The following is a 17,537-nucleotide window of genomic DNA, read 5'->3' as shown; positions in this document are numbered from 1 at the left end:
CCGGGGTGTGCTGCCATCTCCGGGTGGGCAGACTGCTGGGCAAACAGATGCTCCGTGCTGCCTGGGCCTGGGTGGGGGTGTGGGGGGGGGGAACACCCACGTATGGAGTCCCAGGGAGCAGGAGATAGAGCTGACCCTCTTGCCCACAGGCCCCAAACTGAGTGCGCTGGAGTGCTTGGAGGGCATGGCGTCCGGCCTCTACAGCGAGCTCTTCACGCTTCTCATCTCCCTGGCGAACAGGTGGGTGCCAGGCACTCTCGGCTTCCTGGCCTGACACAGGTAGGGTTGATGCCTTTTGCCTGTGGGGTCGCTGAGGCAGAGCCAGCCTCCACCAGCTGAGTCCTCCCCACAGGTCCTGGGCTCCTGGGCAGGGATGGGGATCGGGCTCAGGGCAGGGTGGGCTGCCTGGCCGCCGGGGCGCCGCGCTGGGGGGCTCTGACCCGGCTCTCCCCGGGCAGGGCTCTCAAGTCCAGCCAGCACTCCCTCTGCTCTGTGATGATTGTGGACACCCCAGGCTTCCAGAACCCTGAGCAGGGTGGGTCAGCCCGCGGGGCCTCCTTTGAGGAGCTGTGCCACAACTACGCCCAAGACCGGCTGCAGAGGCTCTTCCACGAGCGGACCTTCGTTCAGGAGTTGGAAAGATACAAGGAGGTAGCGCTTGACCTTGCCCCTGCCGCCTAGCACCCCCAGGCTCGCCTGGCCCTGGCACACTTGGAGTCGGGGGGCATCTGTGGATGCAGCGGATTCCCCACCAGCTGCTCCCTGCCCAGCTCTTTACTCTGACGTTTCTGTCCCGTGCGCTCTCTGGAGCAGGAGGCTTTTCCTGCCGAGGCCGCATCCTTTCTTTGTGGAGTTTGCTCTCCAACACGCCAAAGATGCATGCAGAGTCCCTCCCTGGGAGTCCCTCTATGCCTGCGTTCAAGGTTACCTGCCTTGGCCCCATGAACCATCATTGGGCAATTCCTGTCTCCATGTGTGTCTGGCCTGGCCTTCCCTGTCTCCTGATGTGTTAGGATGAAGACTAATTATTAAGCACCCCCCCCCCCTCACTTCCATAAAAGGGTATCCGAGATGGGATCTGAGAATCCTACCTCACTTGGAGCTGAGTTGAATGAGCTGGGGGATATTGGGGGGGGGGGGTGATATTTATCTTGGATGAGAGAAGATTCAGGAGGAAAATGACAGTTGTTCAAGTATTTCGAGGATGAGTATGTGAAATCGAGAGTGGGCTAACTCCAGGTGGCCAGATCAGCGGGTGTGAGTAACAGGAATGTGTACAAGACTTTAGCTCACCGTGAAGGCAGTGAGGAGAAGGTTAACTGTCCAGAGACACAGTGCGGGGACTTGGGAGGGGGTGAGTGTCCATCAGTCGGGCTGCTGGAGTGTCCCTCCCGCTCTGATGGGACGTTGGACTTGTTGACCCCAGCATTCCCCGCCTGGCCTGCTTGTAGGGCTGCACACGGCCCCGTGCTCACTACCACCCCACCTTCCTTCCTAGGAGAACATCGAGCTGGCGTTTGATGACTTGGAGCCGGCCACGGATGACTCTGTAGCCGCTGTGGACCAGGCATCCCATCAGTCCCTGGTAGGAATCCCAGGGAGGGCCTGGGCTGGCCTTTTATCACCCTTCCCATTCTTCTCCCTCGGTAGAGTCCTCCCCTTATGAGCTGCTGCCTGCCAGTCGGAGGGGGCACTGTGGGTGGGGGGTGGGGTGGGGGCGTGCAGCAGTCAGGCCCAGATACCAAGCACTTTGAAGTCATGTGCCCTGCCCTCAGCTGTCAGCTGGTCTGGCCAGGAAGCAGATACTGTGACCTCCGGCCCTGGTGCGGTAGGGAGCTTCGCCCCGGGTGTCTAAGCTCAGGCCCTGTCTCAGCTGTGCTTCAGGTGTGTCTGCCAGGAGCCCTCGTACCACCTCCTCACGGGTGAGGGCCTGGCTAGACCCAGAGGACGCAGTCATCCCCGCCCCTTGTCCCCAAGAACAGGAACAACAGGGTGAGGAGGTGGCATTCTGCCTGAATATAGGTACAGTGTGCAGATACAACACCGAGGGGCTGTGTGGGTGTGAGCCCTTGCCCCTCATTCTGGGGATGGGCTTCGTCACTTGCTGGGCAAGCATCTTGGGCACATTGCTGCCTGGGGGACGGGCTGGCCTGATGGGCACTTGGCGTTTGGCAGTCGTCTTCAGTTAGGGAAGCTTCATAAGGTGCTTGATTGAAGAACCGGCAATGTTACCAGGTTGCCGATCTCCCTCCTCTGCTTGGATCCTACCTCTTTTCCCCTCCTCACCGTGGGAAGGCTCTGGCCCAGAGGTGGGGCCCTGAGAGAACGCGTATCCATCCCCCTGGGACAAGTGCTTAATGTGCCCGAGTCCCCCACCTCCCCGAGGGAAGTTGGCTTTTCTTCCTGATACCTGGGCCCCCACCAAGGCCTCCCTCGAGAGTCTTTGCCCTTCCCAGGAGGTGGGCCAGTTGGCCCAGGGGACTTACATGCAGCAGTGGGTCAGGTGGTGTGTTTGGATAGCGCTTAGCTGTCCCTTCATTCCTCTGACCCCCCTCGCCTGATGGGCCTTGGCATCGGCAGCTGCACCTCTGGGCAAAGAAGCCCTTCGTGCCCCGCCCGCCACTCACCCCTCCCTCCAATAGCTTCCTGATCATTCCTACCACACAGCTCCAGCTAGCCTGTTGCCTGCCTGTCGGTAGCCACCTTCTGCTTCCTCCTGGTCAGCACACAGTCTCCCTTGGGCAGCTGGGGTCAAAGAAGGCACTTCTCTACTTCTGTTGTCCCCAGTCCCTAGAGGCCAGGCCAGAGTCCTTCTTGCCCAAGGAAGACCTGGGAACTGCATAGAAAAGGCGCCCTCACACCTAGTTGTTTGGTCTATGTGGGGAATTAGAAACGGAGTTCAGTATTTCTGCATTCTCTCAAAAAACTGGGGGATTTACCTACACTCTCAGGCCCGAGTTCTTCCAGGACGGCAGGTGGCTACTGCTGAGTGGGAGCTGGTAGATGCAGACACTGCTCCCCGGACACCCCAGCTCTGCCCATTTTACCTGCCACATGCATTAAGTCAACCGTCTTAGGCTTTCGGCACTCAAGTTTATGACCCTGCAGTGACCCCACCCGCAGAGCTCCAGGCCCTCTCTAGGTTCTCCCCTCTTGGGGGGACCAGGGGTCACCCCACAGCCGGCTCTTTCCTCTTACTGACAGCCTCCTTTGGGCCATCCTCTGTACTCAGGGCCTTACAGACCTGCTCTTTAATGTGCCTAGAAGGTGATACCCAGAGAATGCAGGCAACATGGGTCTTGCCCAACCCCCCCCCCCCGACCTCCCTGGGGCTGAAGGTAGAGGAGAGCCTCGGGATGTGGGCTTGGCATTCATAAGAAGCCTTCAGTCTTTGGGGACTCTGGACACAGGTCCTAGGAATCATGTTGTGCTGTGGGCTCCTCTCTCTGCCCCGCTTTCTGCTTGCTGCCCACCTGCTCCACAGGATGGCAGCCGTGAGTGGCAGGAGCTGGAGGGTGTGTGTGTGTGTCTGTGTGGCATGTTCAGAGTGTGTGGCTGGGAACCAGCGGTCCTGGCTCCCTCCCCACAGCTCCGTGGGACCCCGTGGGACTTCTTTCCGTCTCCACAGGTCCGCTCGCTGGCCCGCACGGATGAGGCGAGGGGCCTGCTGTGGCTGCTGGAAGAGGAGGCACTGGTCCCAGGGGCCACAGAGGACACCCTCCTGCAGCGCCTGTTTTCCTACTATGGCCCGCAGGAAGGTGACAAGAAAGGTGGGTGGCCCTGGAGGGCCGCTCCCCACTTCCTCTCCTGAGAACCTGGTTATGTATATACGGATCCAACTGGCCTTGCCCGGGATGGGGCTCACTGAGTCCATAGGCTTTGGGGTGGAGTGGGGGGCCTGGGCCCTGATGATCTGAACCTTGCTTCTCCCCCCGACCCAAACCAGGCCAGAGCCCCCTCCTCCGCAGCAGCAAATCGCACCATTTCCTCCTGGGCCACAGCCACGGCACCAACTGGGTGGAGTACAACACAGCGGGCTGGCTGAGCTACACCAAGCAGAACCCGGCCGCCCAGAACGCCCCCCGGCTCCTACAGGACTCCCAGAAGTAAGAGCGCCACTGGCTCTATGTGCCCGGATTTTCTCTTCTCGCTGTTTGAGGGCTTCCTCTGCAGTGTCTCTGTTGGATGAGGGAGGGGAGGGGGAGGGGAGGGGGAGGGGAGGGGGAGGGGAGGGGGAGGGGAGGGGGAGGGGAGGGGGAGGGGAGGGCCCTCCATCCGCCCCCACACACCCAGATAACCTAGACCCCTGGCCACAGTCATGTGGGGGTGGTGGGGCGTCCTAGGAGCTGTGAGAAGGGGCAGCCGGCCTCTACAGGCTCCATGAGTGAGACCTTTCCCTTCCTTGGCCTCCTCTCCCCGGGCAGAAAAATTATCAGCAACCTGTTTCTGGGCCGGGCGGGCGGCGCCACGGTGCTCTCAGGCTCCATCGCAGGCCTGGAGGGCGGCTCGCAGCTGGCGCTGCGCCGGGCCACCAGCATGCGGAAGACCTTCACCACGGGGATGGCGGCGGTCAAGAAGAAGTCCCTGTGCATCCAGATTAAGCTGCAGGTGGTGAGTGTGCCCGCGGGGGCCCCGGGGGGCACTTCCGGAACACTGGCAGGCGGCCGGGGGCCTCCTGGGCACACAGGTCACCCGTGCCCGCTCAGCACCCCACTTGCCTCGGTCGCGGCTCACGGGGGTGGGGTGGGGCGCGCGGTCCTTGCTCAATGTTGCCACCTGTGAGCAGTCTCCGGGGCCTGGTAGAGGCAGGCTTGTCCTGGCCGGGGGAGGGAGGGGGCCCCCTGCCATCCTGCCCAGGGTGGAGATGCTGGCGCCCCGGTCCCCGCCCCCTGGCTCGCGCTGTCTGTGCCCACTGAGGGCCGATCCTTCCGCTTCGGCAGGACGCCCTTATTGACACCGTGAAGAAGTCCAAACTGCATTTCGTGCACTGCTTCCTGCCAGTGGCGGAGGGCTGGGCCGGGGAGCCCCGCTCCGCCGCCTCCCGCAGAGTCAGCAGCAGCAGCGAGCTGGACCTGCCCCCTGGAGAGCACTGCGAGGCCGGTGGCCTCCTGCCGCTGGACGTGCCGCTGCTACGGGCCCAGCTCCGGGGCTCCCGCCTGCTCGACGCCATGCGCATGTACCGCCAAGGTGGGGCCCTCCCTCCCAGAGCAGCCCCTGCCCTCCCCACCGCTCCAACAGGGACCCCCACCGCGGGGTCTGGAGGGGAGCTGCTCCCCTCCCGTCTCCCACCAGCCCTGGACCTCGCTCTTCTCTGTCACTGCCTCCTCTGGCGTCTCTCCTTGCAGCTCTCCAGCCAGCTGATCTCCTTTCTCTTCTACAGTCCAGCCTTCTTCATCCCCGCCCCACCACTTGCCCTGTCCCCACAGCTGTCTCCTTCCCCCTCCCCTGGTCTGGGCAGGTCAGCTCTGCCCACAGCTGACCCAGTGTCTTACTGGAGCAGCTGCCTGTAAGAAGGGGCCAGTGAGAAATGAGGTGCTAACTCTTTCTGAAGAACTTGAAATTCCCAAGAAGGGTCAGATAGACCCTTTCTATGGACCAATCTAGAAGAGGGGGCCAGAGAGGATGATAACAATAGTGGTTAACATCCTTAGTGCTTTTATAGTATACCAGATGCTATGCTAAACATACCACACAGATTAACTCATGTAATCCTCACAACAACCTCAGGAGATGTAGGTGCTAGTATCATCCCCAGATGAGGCAGCTGAGTCTCAGAGAGGGTGAGTAGCTTTCCCTAGGTCACACAGCTCGTGAATGGCAGAGCAGATCTGACCTAAGCAGACCAGCTTCCACATAGTGTTTCGTTTTCCCAAGATGTTATGAGTTGCCAGGTTTCTGCCCTTTTCCCCCTTAGTGGGAGGAGCAGGCAGGCTCCCACCCACCAACAGCCAGGTCTCCTGGAGGCACCCCCAGGGGCACCGTCACTTTTCCTTAGCAGCCAGAGCCAGGAAACGGGCTCCCTGCCCTGCTGAAAATAAATCATCGATCTGTCCCCACGTCTTGATATGGAGTTGGTGTTTATTATTTCAAAACCAGATTGTTACCGCTCTGAACCAAAATCAATGTGCTTTACTCAAACAAGCAGGTCGATGCGGCCAGTGGCGGCAGGCCCCCCCTCCCCTCCCCCAGCCCCCAGCCCCCATCGATAGCACTGATGATTAATTAAGATGCCAGGCGTCCAGACCTGCTATCCCAGCCCATCAATTTAATTGCAATTCAGATACAATCAATAGCTCACTTTGTCTTGGCCCCTCGGCGGCCCCCGCCTCCTGTTTCAATTATCAGGCACATGCATCAGCCCTTCTCTCAGTTGGAGGGTTTCCCAGAGCAGCTCCGGCTGCCATGGCAGAGACAGCCCCCGACGGGCTGCTGGGAGCCCTGGTTTGGAATCAGGGCTGCCCTCAGCTGCTCCTTGGGACCTTGAGCAAGCCTGTCCCTCCACCTCGCGGGCCTCAGTTTCCACGTCTGGAGGATGAGTTCTTTCCAGCTCTAAGACTTCTTTGGTTTGAGATTCTGTCGGAGTAGGTCTCTTGGTCCTCTGCTATGGGCTCTGGGGTCCTCTGGGTGAGTTGGGGCTACCTCTCACTGGCCTCCATCCTGACCTTGCTCTAGCCTTTAAGTCCAGGCGGTAGCGGATCTCTGCTAGAGCCGACACTCTTTAGGGAAAGGGAGGCTTTCTGGTCACCTGGCCGGGGGCCCACAGTCAGGATAGGGGCAGGAGGGGTGCCCTTTCTCATATCTGCCTCAGGGAACTGAGGAAAGGAAGAGAACGTTTTACTGAACGTTCAACAAGTGAGCCAAGCTTGTTTCTCCATGTTTTCTCCTGTAAGCACTGTGACTGCAGGATAAGTGGGAGGGCTCCCCATTTAAAAATGAGGAAACCGAGGCTCAGAGAGGTTGAGTGACTCATCCAAGGTCACGTGATAGGAAGAGCCAGGGCAGGATTCCAGCCCCAAGCACTTGCACTTTTCCTCTCTGCTACTCCCTGATGCCCTCATTTTATGAAGTCCTCAAGACGTCATTCCCTGGGAGCAGACGAGGCTGACGGGCCTGGCTCCGGGCTCCTGTCTCCCCAGGTTACCCTGACCACATGGTGTTTTCCGAGTTCCGCCGCCGCTTTGATGTCCTGGCCCCGCACCTGACCAAGAAGCACGGGCGCAACTACATCGTGGTGGACGAAAGGCGGGTAGGTCTGGGCCCCCACGGCCCCACCGGACCCTCCTCCCCCTGCTCAGACCCCTCTGAGCCAGCTGCCCTCCCTTGCCGAGAGACAACCAGGCTGGCCCTTGCTCAGGTGCCTGGTTTGTGCCAACCACGGCTGGGGTGGGCACTGGCAACGGGCTTGGCCAGTGGCGGGAAGGCAACCCGGGACATGGACTGCAGGAATCACAGAAGAGCCACCTGCTCTCAAGGCCCGAGGTGAGGGTGTCTGCTCTCTGCTGAGCCAGACAGTCACCCAAGAGCCTCCTGGGGGGGCAGATTAGAACTAGCGTTTCGGATGCCCCACCGGTAGCACCCGGGCCCCTCAGCCTTGACCTCTATGTCAGGGACCACTCCCTCCAACAGGAAGCTGCCCAGAGGTGAGGCAGGCATCCCACCCAGGAGAAAGGTTGACGTGGCCCTGGTGCAGGGTGAGCCTCGGGCTCCTGGGGCGGGCCCTTGTCAGTCAGGTTGGTGACTTCCTGCCACACAAGGGGATGTCTTCCTGCCATTCTTGGCTGTCACGCTGACCCCCAGAGGCAGCTCCTCGGAGAGGCAAAGGGCTGTTTGAGCAGAGGAATCCTCCTGTGCTGTGCCCTGGCCTCAGGCACAGCCTGACTCGAAAGGCATCTTAGGCCTTAGGTTGGCTTTCCTACAAGGGAGCCTACTATGGCAGATGGGGCAGGACCCCCACACCTCCTGCTGCCCCCCTAAGTCACAGACCCACACTGATGGAGCCTCAGAGACCCTCTCCCCACCCTGTCCATCTGGGACCTGCCAGTGTCCAGGGTGACCTTGGCGTGGATGTGGGTGACCTTGGCATGGATTTAGATGACCCGAGCCACGCCCCCTTCTCTCTGACCCTTGACCTCCATTCCCACCTCCCCCTCAGGACTACACCCAGCACCTCATCATCTCTGGAAGTGCTCTGCTTCTGAAATCTCTGACCACAGCCTCCTGTCTGTGCGGCTCTTCACCTCTCCCTCTCGGGACACCCTCTCTGTGACTCCATCGAGACTTCTCATTTCTCAGCCCCACTCCATTTTCTCTGCTGTGTCCATCCCTTCCTGACTTCCCTTCCTCTTCCTCTCAGTCTGGATGCCGTGGTCCAGTTGGTTTTCACCACCCTCAGCTCCTCAGTCTCCCAGAGCACCTGCCCTGCCCAACCCTTTCCCTGAAGGGCCACCTTTGGGCATTAAGCCCTCCTTGGATTGGAGCTCCCAGAGGGCTGTGGGAGAAAATGACACAACTGTGGGGACTGGAATTCCTCTAGGTCCATGATCTCTGGTTTTCCATGTGCTCCATCCTTACCTGGCTTCTATTCCGAGCTCCTCTGCTATTCCATTCTCCATCTTTCCCCTCGAACCCTCCCCTACTGCATCTTCCCAGCAATTGATCTTGCCTCCAAACCCTAATACAGATCGGGATTCCAACCTCCTCTGGGCCCTGTGCAGTCCTCTCCGGGTGTCCCCTCCTCCCCCGCCCTCCTGTCTGGGTGCGGGAAGGGCACCTCTCATCCAGTCCCTTCCTCCTGGGCTTTAGAACCCATTCCCTCTGGTCTCTCTGGAGAGCTGCTCCATCAGCACGATGTCTTCCTGTCTCCTGTCCCTTCCACCTCTCCTTCCCCACCCGCTCTTTTCTCTGAGTGAAGTAGTCCACAGATGTTACGTTCAGAAGGGAACCTCCATCAACCCTCCCTGGTGCCCTGGGTCGTCAACATTGACTTCCCTCCTGCCGTTCATCCTTCCCCCCGGTTCCCACCCCGAGGACACCCGGGACGGGCTTGTCCTCCCAAGCCCTCCATGTTGCCAGAGCTCAGGGCACATTTCAGTGCTTCTCGCCAGCACGTGACAGCCCTGCTCTTTTTGAAGCATTCTCTGCCCAGTTTCTTTGCTGCCACTCCTGGTTTTGCCCTTGCCTCCCTCTTCTCTCTTTCTCAGTCCCTCTGAGCTTCCCTTCGTCCACATGCCCCTGAAGTAAAGGTCCCTCTCTTCTTTAAGACTCTGTCCTTGACCGTATCTGTTTTCTATGCAACACCCTCTTCCTAGGCAACCTCATTCACACCCATCATTTCAATTACCGCATATATATCGATGACTCCCAGATCAATACCTCTAGCCCAGGCTTCTCTCCCGCTCCAGACATGCGTTTCTGTTTAGCTGCTTTCTAACTCTTCTACCTGGATGCCTTGTAGCATCCCAAACTCACCATGCTCAGACCAAACTGGTTATGTGCTAAGTTGTGTCTGACTCTCTGTGACCCCATGGCTGTAGCCCGCCAGGCTCCTGTGTCTCAGGAATTCTCCAGGCAAGTGGGTTGCTATTCCCTTCTCCAGGGGATCTTCTCAACCCATGGATCGAACTGGGGTCTCCTGCATTGCAGGCAGATTCTTTACCACTGAGCCACCAGGGAGACCACTAGAGATGGAGAATGGAACCATTATCTATTTGCTATGCGAGTCAGAAGCCTCTGTGTGTCCCTAGCTTCCTCTCTCTCATCTATCTCTCCCCCACATTGAGCGAGGCTCTGTCCTTTTTTTTTTTTTTGGCCACACCCCGTGGCTTGTGAGATCTTAGTTCCTGGACCCAGGATTGAATCCTGCATTGGAAGTGTGGAGTCTTAACCACTGGACCACCAGGGGTCTCTGAGCTCCATCTTCTTAACATCTCTTGCATCTCCCCCTCCTCTTCTCCCTTTGGGTCAGGCTCTAGTCTTCTCTCCTACGTATTCCTGCCTAAGGGGTCCATGCATCCTCCCTTATGGGCCAGTGGGATTTCTGTAAAGAGCAAACCTGACCACGCCCCTCCCAGGGAGAGAACCTCCAGGGGCTCAGAGCACACAGTCTCACGTCCTTTAGCCCCTGCCCTCCTCTCCACCTGCCCCTTAACTGCTGCCCACCCCTCTCCAGTTATTCTGAACCACCTGGAGTTTCCTCAGTGCTTCCCACTGACTGTCTTATGCTTCTAGGCCTTTGCGCCTGCTTGTCCCTCTGCCTGAAATGCCCTCGCCCCTACTGTCTGGCTAATCCTTACTTGTAGCTAAAGACAGCGCAAGCAACACCTCCTCCGGGTGCCTTCCACAGCCCCCTTCTCTGGCTTAGATGCCTCCTCCTCTGTGCATTTCATCAGTTTTCCTGTCTGGCTCCCCAACAAGATAGCTTTGTTCCTCTTGCAGTCATCTTTATATCCCCAGAATGCAACAGAGCCTGGTGCTGCAGAAGCCACCGAAAGTGCTTGTTGAACACATAGTAGACTGAGCGGAGAATAAGAAGGGCTGAGTGACTGGGTGAAGCCCCGCATGGAGGCGGGGAGTCTCCAGGTGGGCTTCCTGACAGAGGCGTCTCTTTGCAGGCGGTGGAGGAGCTGCTAGAGTCCTTGGACCTGGAGAAGAGCAGCTGCTGCATGGGCCTGAGCCGGGTGAGTTGACCCTGCAGGAAGGCAGCCGGGCCCACACTCTCTGGTCACCCTTGTCCGAGTGGCTGGTCCTCCCCTCCTGCCCTCCCTGCTCAGTCCAACTTCTGGAGTCTCCTGGGGCCCCTGTTGGGTCTTGCCTCCCAGCCCCTCACCCCAGCTGCTTTGGGGCTGTGCTTCCTCTCAAATGGGCTTCCCTGGTGACTCAGATGATAAAGAACACACCTGCAATGCAGGAGACCCAGGGTTGATCTCTGGGTCGGGAAGATCCCCTGGAAAAGGGAATAGCAACTCACTCCAGTATTCTTGCCTGGAGAATCCCGTGGACAGAGGAGCCTGGGGGGCTACAGTCCATGGGGTCGCAGAGTCAGACATAACTGATTGACTGACACTATTGCTACAACTGCGTCTTTTCAAGCTGCCCCCTTCAGGGCCGGGGGCCGGGAAGTTAGATGCTCCAGCTGCAGCAAACCTGTCTCTGCTTTCCTGTCAATAGATGGCTTGCTCAGTGCTAGGAATACCTCTGTGATGTCAGGAGGGAGTGAGTCGGAAGGTGGTCCTGAGTCGGCCTGAGTCCTGGCGTGGGGAATGGGGAAGACAGAAGGGAGAGCTGGGAGAGGCGGAAAGCGTGTCTTCGTTGCTGAGCTGTCCAGGGTCACAGAGAGGAAGCAGGGCTCTGTGAGTCTGTGCCGCCGCCGCCTGCCCACAGGCCGGGTTCCTCACCTGATTGGAATGCACATCAAAGGCAGGCGTGCCCGGCCCTGAGTGCCAGTCTGCCGCATCACTCCACCCCAGAGGGCCAGCCGGGTGTCCCTCCCTCGGGGCCGGGAGCCTGCGCGTCCCCCTACCGAGATTGGGAGGCTGACAGACAGCATCCACGGACGTGCTCCAAGGGCCAAGGTGGGCAAAGAGCAGTGAGGAGCCCCTGGGAGGGTTCTGGACTGTCCATCTGTCCGCAGAGAGGGAGGGAACTCGTGGGGAGAGTGAGGTGGAAGGGGATGCTTGCAGAAAAGGCTCGCGCTCTGCTTCTCGGCTCTGTTCTCCCTGTTCTGTGTTCTGAGTCATGGTTTTGATTCCTACCGCCCCCTCCCTCCTTCCCTCTTTCGCTGGGAATCCCTTTCCTGTCCTCCTGTCTTTGGCTCTGCTGTCCCTGGTTTTTCCTTTTTCTCTGGGTCCCGGCTGTCCCTGCTGGTCTGTGTTCCTTGGTTTCGGGCTCTGCTATTTCCTGCTTCTTTGCTGGTTCTCTCTGCCTCCTGTGGGCCCGCCCTCTTCTGTGTTGTCTCTCTGATTTTGTTCTCTGCTGTGTCTGGCTCCTTCCTCTCCTCCTCCCCACCTCTCTCTAAGCTCTTCTTCCCTGGGAAGCCTGAAGTCAGGTTTTTTTCACTGCAGCCTCTTGGTCTTTCTCTGGGTGGGGTCCTGTCCCTCTGGCAGGCTGAGCTGCTGGCTAGCCTTGGGGGGATGGCACCGTCTCCAAGGCATGTCTTGGGTAGAAGAGGGCCTGTCCAGGCTGGTCCTCTTCCCAGCTGCCGTCTCTGTCTCTCGGCATCGTCCCAGGCGCCTGCTGAAGCCGGTGAGCCCCACGGCCCATTCACCCTCAGAGCAGAATTAGGGGCAAAGTCAGATGTTTGCTGACATCTGGTTTGAAAGAGACATTTCCGGGTTTCTAGGCTGCAGTTGGGCTTCCCTAGTGGCTCAGCCATGAAAGATCCCCCTGCAGTGCAGGAGCCACAGGAGATCCAGGTTTGATCCCTGGGTCAGGAAGATCCCCTGGAGGAGGGCATGGCAACCCACTCCAGTATTCTTGCCTGGAGAATCCCATGGACAGAGGAGCCTGGCAGGTACAGTCCATGGGGTCGCAAAGAGTTGGAGACGGCTGAGCGACTTAGCACGCACGCACACAGGCTGTGGTGGTGAACAAGGATCCACTGTGTTTGTCACATTGTTTCAGAGGAAATGGGGTGTCCATCTGAGCCCACAGGTGGCTGGGAGTGGAGCTTAGGCAAAGAAGTTTGGGGGTCTGAGAGCCTCCCTGACTTTGTTTGTAAAATATGAATGGGTGGGTATGTCTAGGGGAGGAGATGGCCCTGAGATTTCACCTAATAACCCAAAGAGACTCAACTGCGTAAACGGACAACTGTTAAGAGAGGCTCACTGCTCTCGACTCTACACCACCCTTTCTCGTCTCCGTGTGTTTCTGGGCCATTCTCCATCCCCCTCCCTGGCACCTCGCTGCTGCTGCCTGCTCAGACAGCTGCGCGCTGACCACTAGCACGTTGGCCTTCTCCCTCTAGGGACCTGGGTCTTCCCCAGCCGCTGTGGAATCTCAGGCTCCCACACTGTGGGACACGGACGCTCAGGGAGGGCTGAGACCCACAGGAGATGCCCGACGCTCAGCCCCATGTGTTGTGGAGGACTGCGTGGCTTTCTCCCAGGCCAGCCCCACGGGACTCAGTTCCTGCCAGGAGGCAAAACGTTCCCAGCAGAAAGTGCGGTCGTCTCCCCGCACCTTCCTTGGAGGGAAGCCTGGGGACGCCATACCTATCGGTGCTGTTTCCTATGGAGTGCACGTCTTCTCTGTGTCCCTCGAAAGCAAATATTCTGTCTTCTGGGCACGGTGGTGATGGCCTGTACTTCCATGGCCTTTGTCCTCTCTGAGGATACCAGAGTCCTGTTTTTTTCACCTGACCATTTCCCCCTCTTTTTCTTCTCTTAGCACAGAGAATTTTACCCAGGCCCAGCTCAGGGCAGAGAAGAGTGAGAGGAAAGGCCAGATGTGGGGGCGCCCAGCTGGTTCCTCTCACATCTGCCCTCCTGCCCCCAAACCTGTATGACAGGTCCCTCGCCTGGGCCAACCCCTGCCCACCCCACCGGTTTTTTCACGAGGTGAAACCTGGGTGTGGGGGTGGGTGCTGGCACATGAAAGAGGAGACGGTCTGAAATGAAAGTGAGTGGGGAGGGTGCAGAGAAGGGGCCCCCTCCCCACCCTCCCCCTTCCCTGCACACCACTGCCTGCTCTTTTGCCTCTTCCACACGTACACCGTCCCCTGATCCCAGGCGGCTGGAGCCTGTGGTTGGGCCTGTGGTGGCCGCGGGCACAGGGGCGTGGGTGGCCCTGGGGATGAAGCCACCAGAGGTGTTATGGGGCATCCACGGCGCGTCCTTCTTGTCCAAGATGACTTCTCTCTGGCCTCCGTCTCCTTCCTCTCTTTCCCACATTACTTCTCCCACCCAGGCCTCCCCAGACGCCAGCCCTCCTCCGCCTTAGACACAAGGGGGTTTTAGGCTCTCCCCAGGCCAAAGGCCACGTCCTGGGTCCACTGGTTTTCTGTGCCAGCTGCTCATTTCTCCGCCCAGCTGCCCCCCACCTCTCTCCTTCCCCACCTTCACCTGGCCCGTGTCTCCACAGGTGTTTTTCCGGGCAGGCACCTTGGCACGGTTGGAGGAGCAGCGAGATGAACAAACCAGCCGGAACTTAACCCTGTTCCAAGCAGCCTGCAGGGGCTACCTGGCCCGTCAGCACTTCAAGAAGAAGAAGGTGCTGCTCCAGGGACAGCCTGATCCCCTTCCCCAGCCTATCTGGGCAGAGCTGAGCTCCGGGGGTAGGGGTGGGACTGGGAGGGGCATTCCCGTGAGGCAAGAGGCCAGTCATGGGGTTGTGAGTTATCTTTATCTGGGGGAGAAGAGGCAGGACCTCCCAGGGGCACTCTGGGCCAGGGCAGGGGATGGGCAGCCCCCCTGTGCCAGCCAGAGTGCTCATGTGCCTGGTGATGAGATCGTGTGGCCTGGTCCGAGGCTGGGTGGTGGGGAGCAGGGCCCAGGCAAAGGTGGGCTAGGGATCGCAGGCTGCTCCATGAAGATTAAGGAGCTGTGTCAGCGACTCCTTTTCTTATTAGCAAGTCCATAAAACAGCCAGCACCGCCGCCTCTTGTGTTTCAGCAAGATTAGGTTTTATAGCACATCTAGGCCGGCGTGCTGGAAATAATCAGGCAGCAAATAAAGCAGACGAAATTATTCCTAATGACGGCGGATCGGTTAGTGCCCAGCGCGGTGCTCCCGGGGCCGCGCTCTCTGCCGCCCACTCTCTGAGGGTCGGAGGGAGGCTGGGGGCAAGGGGTGGGTCTGGTGGCCAGAGAGGCAGCCCCAGAGGCTGGGGCTGGTGGCGGGGACCATCCTGGCTGGACTTGGGACTGACAGCCTGCTGCGCGCCACTCCCACCCCAACTTAGATCCAGGACCTGGCCATTCGCTGCGTGCAGAAGAACATCAAGAAGAACAAAGGGGTGAAGGACTGGCCCTGGTGGAAGCTCTTCACCACCGTGAGACCCCTCATCGAGGTCCAGCTGTCGGAAGAGCAGATCCGGAACAAAGACGTACGGAACGGCCCGGGGAGGGGAGGACTGAACTTCATCCACGTGGGCCAGAGTTTTGCCAACTTGTCCTTGGCTCCCCAGTGCTCCTTTGTTTAGTCCACAGAGCGGGTGTCCTTGAGCCATGCCCAGCAAACAGAAGGCGTCCCTCTAGGGTGCTGGCTGAGCCCCCGGGTATCCTCTTAGGATAAAACCTCAGGCGTCCACAGCCCATGGGGAAAGGTCTAGGGAGGGAGCCCCAGGCAGGTGGTGGCTTCCAGTTCCCTCATGTCTCGGCCTGAGCTTCACCAGCTTGGTTCACCCCAGGGGTGCAGATCCCACCCCAGCGTCTCCCAGGGGCTCTGGCTCACTTTGCCCTCCTTCCCGCGCCCTAGGAGGAGATCCAGCAGCTGAAGAGCAAGCTCGAGAAAGTGGAGAAGGAGCGGAACGAGCTGCGGCTCAGCAGTGACCGGCTGGAGACCCGGGTGAGTGAGTGATTCCCGGCACCAGACAGACCGACCCCCTCTGCAGGGTGCCTAGCCCAGGAGGCCCCCCCACCACCACCACCACTGTTCCAGCTGAGTGAGACAGTTGGTTCAACGGGTGGTGACTCCCTCCCCCAACCCCAGATCTCAGAGCTGACATCGGAGCTGACGGATGAACGTAACACAGGAGAGTCCGCCTCCCAGCTGTTGGACGCAGAGACCGCAGAGAGGCTCCGGGCTGAGAAGGAGATGAAGGAGCTGCAGGTGAGGGCAGGGCCAAGCTAGCAGCTGCCATACACGCTAGTGCCTGTCCACTCCCCCAGGACAGGTGGCATCTTTGCCACCAGCCCAGCACCCCTGTCTGCCCTGGGTAAGCTTGTGACTGTGGTCTGTGTGGTTCAGGGGCGTGGGCGGTACTGAGTGAGGGGGTGGGGCAGCATAGCACATAACCGCCTCTCTGTAGACCCAGTACGATGCACTGAAGAAGAAAATGGAGGTGATGGAAATGGAGGTGATGGAGGCCCGTCTCATCCGGGCAGCTGAGATCAACGGGGAGGTGGCTGATGGTGACACAGGTGGGTCAGAGGCCGGAGGACTTGGCAGTGGCCTGAGTGGCGAGTTCTGAGGCCCAGCCCTGGATAACCACACCCTTTGTCTCCTGTCTGTAGAGCTGTTATAAGGCTGCGTGAAATAAATTGATGAGAAAGTAGAGGTGCCAATAAGTGCAGGGGATTATCATGGAGGGAGGTAACAATGGCAACCCACTCCAATATTCTTGCCTGGAGAATCCCATGGACAGAGGAGCCTGGCAGGCCACAGTCCATGGGGTCGCATGAGTCGGACATGACATAGCTACTAAACCACCACAGCAACCATGATAATGAAAATGTTTGAGGACCACGTTCTGGCGGTCCTTGGGAGAAGACAGCACACATGGCCACGTCGTCACTCTCTCTAGGCTGGCTAGTGGTTCCTTCTGCCTTGGATGGAAGTCACCAATCCAGGGACCTTTCTGAGTCCCTCTGGCTGACTCCACCTGCTCTCCCAGCCTTCATTCCCCTCCACCCTTTCTCGGGGACTCTCAGCATCTCATTCATCCCCTGTCTGCCCCCACCCCACAGGCGGCGAGTGGCGTCTGAAGTATGAGCGAGCCGTGCGGGAGGTGGACTTCACCAAGAAACGGCTCCAGCAGGAGTTTGAGGACAAGCTGGAGGTGGAGCAGCAGAGCAAGAGGCAGCTGGAGAGGCGGGTGAGGCTGGTGCAGGGAGTGGAGGCCCGTGCCTGGGAGGGGCGGGGAAGGGCTTGGCGCCACATGTTGGCGTGGTGAATGGCCGGTGAGCCAGGCAGGCCCTGGGAGCACTAGGGAAGGGCTAACGTTGGATGTGAGGGACGACCAAGGGCAGACTGTTGTCAGAGTGTCTTAGATTCCCCGGACAACCCTGACTTCATCCTTGGTCCCCAGACCTCCCTCTCCTTCACGCACCGCCCTCTCCTCACCTCCTCCACCAGCACCTCCAGGCCTCTCGATGGCCGCTGACCCTGCACCCCCATCTCACCCGCTAGCTCGGGGACCTGCAGGCAGATAGTGATGAGAGCCAGCGGACCCTGCAGCAGCTCAAGAAGAAGTGCCAGCGGCTGACGGCCGAGCTTCAGGACACCAGGCTGCACCTGGAGGGCCAGCAGGTCCGCAACCACGAGCTGGAGAAGAAGCAGCGGAGGTGGGTGGGCCCCTGGCCGGGATTAGAGGACCTCCTTGAGCAGCTCCCTGCCTCCCTCCGGGGGGAGAGACGAGAGGGCCTGAATTTGCAGGGGCTTCACCTGCCTGGTCCCTCGCCCTGGAATCAGAGTCAGGGTCTGACTTCTGACCTCTGAGGCGTGTGTAGACCACAGCGTTCCTGACGGCCTGCTCGGGACTCTGCTCTTAGATGTTGCCTCCCCCACTCCCGAGTATGTGCTGTTACCCAGCCTGGGATCTGGAAGGATGGGCGTCACCCAGGACCCATGCAGGAACCACTCCAGGGCGGTCCTGTCCCTTGG

General features: G+C 59.4%; 1 protein-coding gene across 6 annotated transcripts in view; it reads left to right on the top strand.

The window, feature by feature from the left end:
* Nucleotides 1-17,537, top strand: part of MYO18A (myosin XVIIIA) — a 100,702-nt gene that overhangs the window by 60,767 nt on the left and 22,398 nt on the right. For all 6 annotated transcript variants that reach the window (XM_061142957.1, XM_061142958.1, XM_061142955.1 and 3 more), the window contains 16 exons: nucleotides 150-240; nucleotides 459-651; nucleotides 1,499-1,585; nucleotides 3,629-3,770; nucleotides 3,947-4,106; nucleotides 4,425-4,611; nucleotides 4,941-5,187; nucleotides 7,137-7,246; nucleotides 10,611-10,676; nucleotides 14,077-14,205; nucleotides 14,896-15,039; nucleotides 15,411-15,500; nucleotides 15,645-15,764; nucleotides 15,964-16,075; nucleotides 16,622-16,749; nucleotides 17,064-17,218. In XM_061142957.1, coding sequence (XP_060998940.1) covers nucleotides 150-240; nucleotides 459-651; nucleotides 1,499-1,585; nucleotides 3,629-3,770; nucleotides 3,947-4,106; nucleotides 4,425-4,611; nucleotides 4,941-5,187; nucleotides 7,137-7,246; nucleotides 10,611-10,676; nucleotides 14,077-14,205; nucleotides 14,896-15,039; nucleotides 15,411-15,500; nucleotides 15,645-15,764; nucleotides 15,964-16,075; nucleotides 16,622-16,749; nucleotides 17,064-17,218 — 2,161 coding nt within the window. The remainder of the gene's footprint in view (nucleotides 1-149; nucleotides 241-458; nucleotides 652-1,498; nucleotides 1,586-3,628; nucleotides 3,771-3,946; nucleotides 4,107-4,424; nucleotides 4,612-4,940; nucleotides 5,188-7,136; nucleotides 7,247-10,610; nucleotides 10,677-14,076; nucleotides 14,206-14,895; nucleotides 15,040-15,410; nucleotides 15,501-15,644; nucleotides 15,765-15,963; nucleotides 16,076-16,621; nucleotides 16,750-17,063; nucleotides 17,219-17,537) is intronic.

The sequence above is a fragment of the Dama dama genome, chromosome 5, assembly GCF_033118175.1.
Source record: "Dama dama isolate Ldn47 chromosome 5, ASM3311817v1, whole genome shotgun sequence".
Lineage (NCBI taxonomy): Eukaryota > Metazoa > Chordata > Mammalia > Artiodactyla > Cervidae > Dama > Dama dama.
The sequence above is the reverse complement of the archived record's forward strand: the minus strand, read 5'-3'. Positions and strand labels throughout refer to the sequence as shown.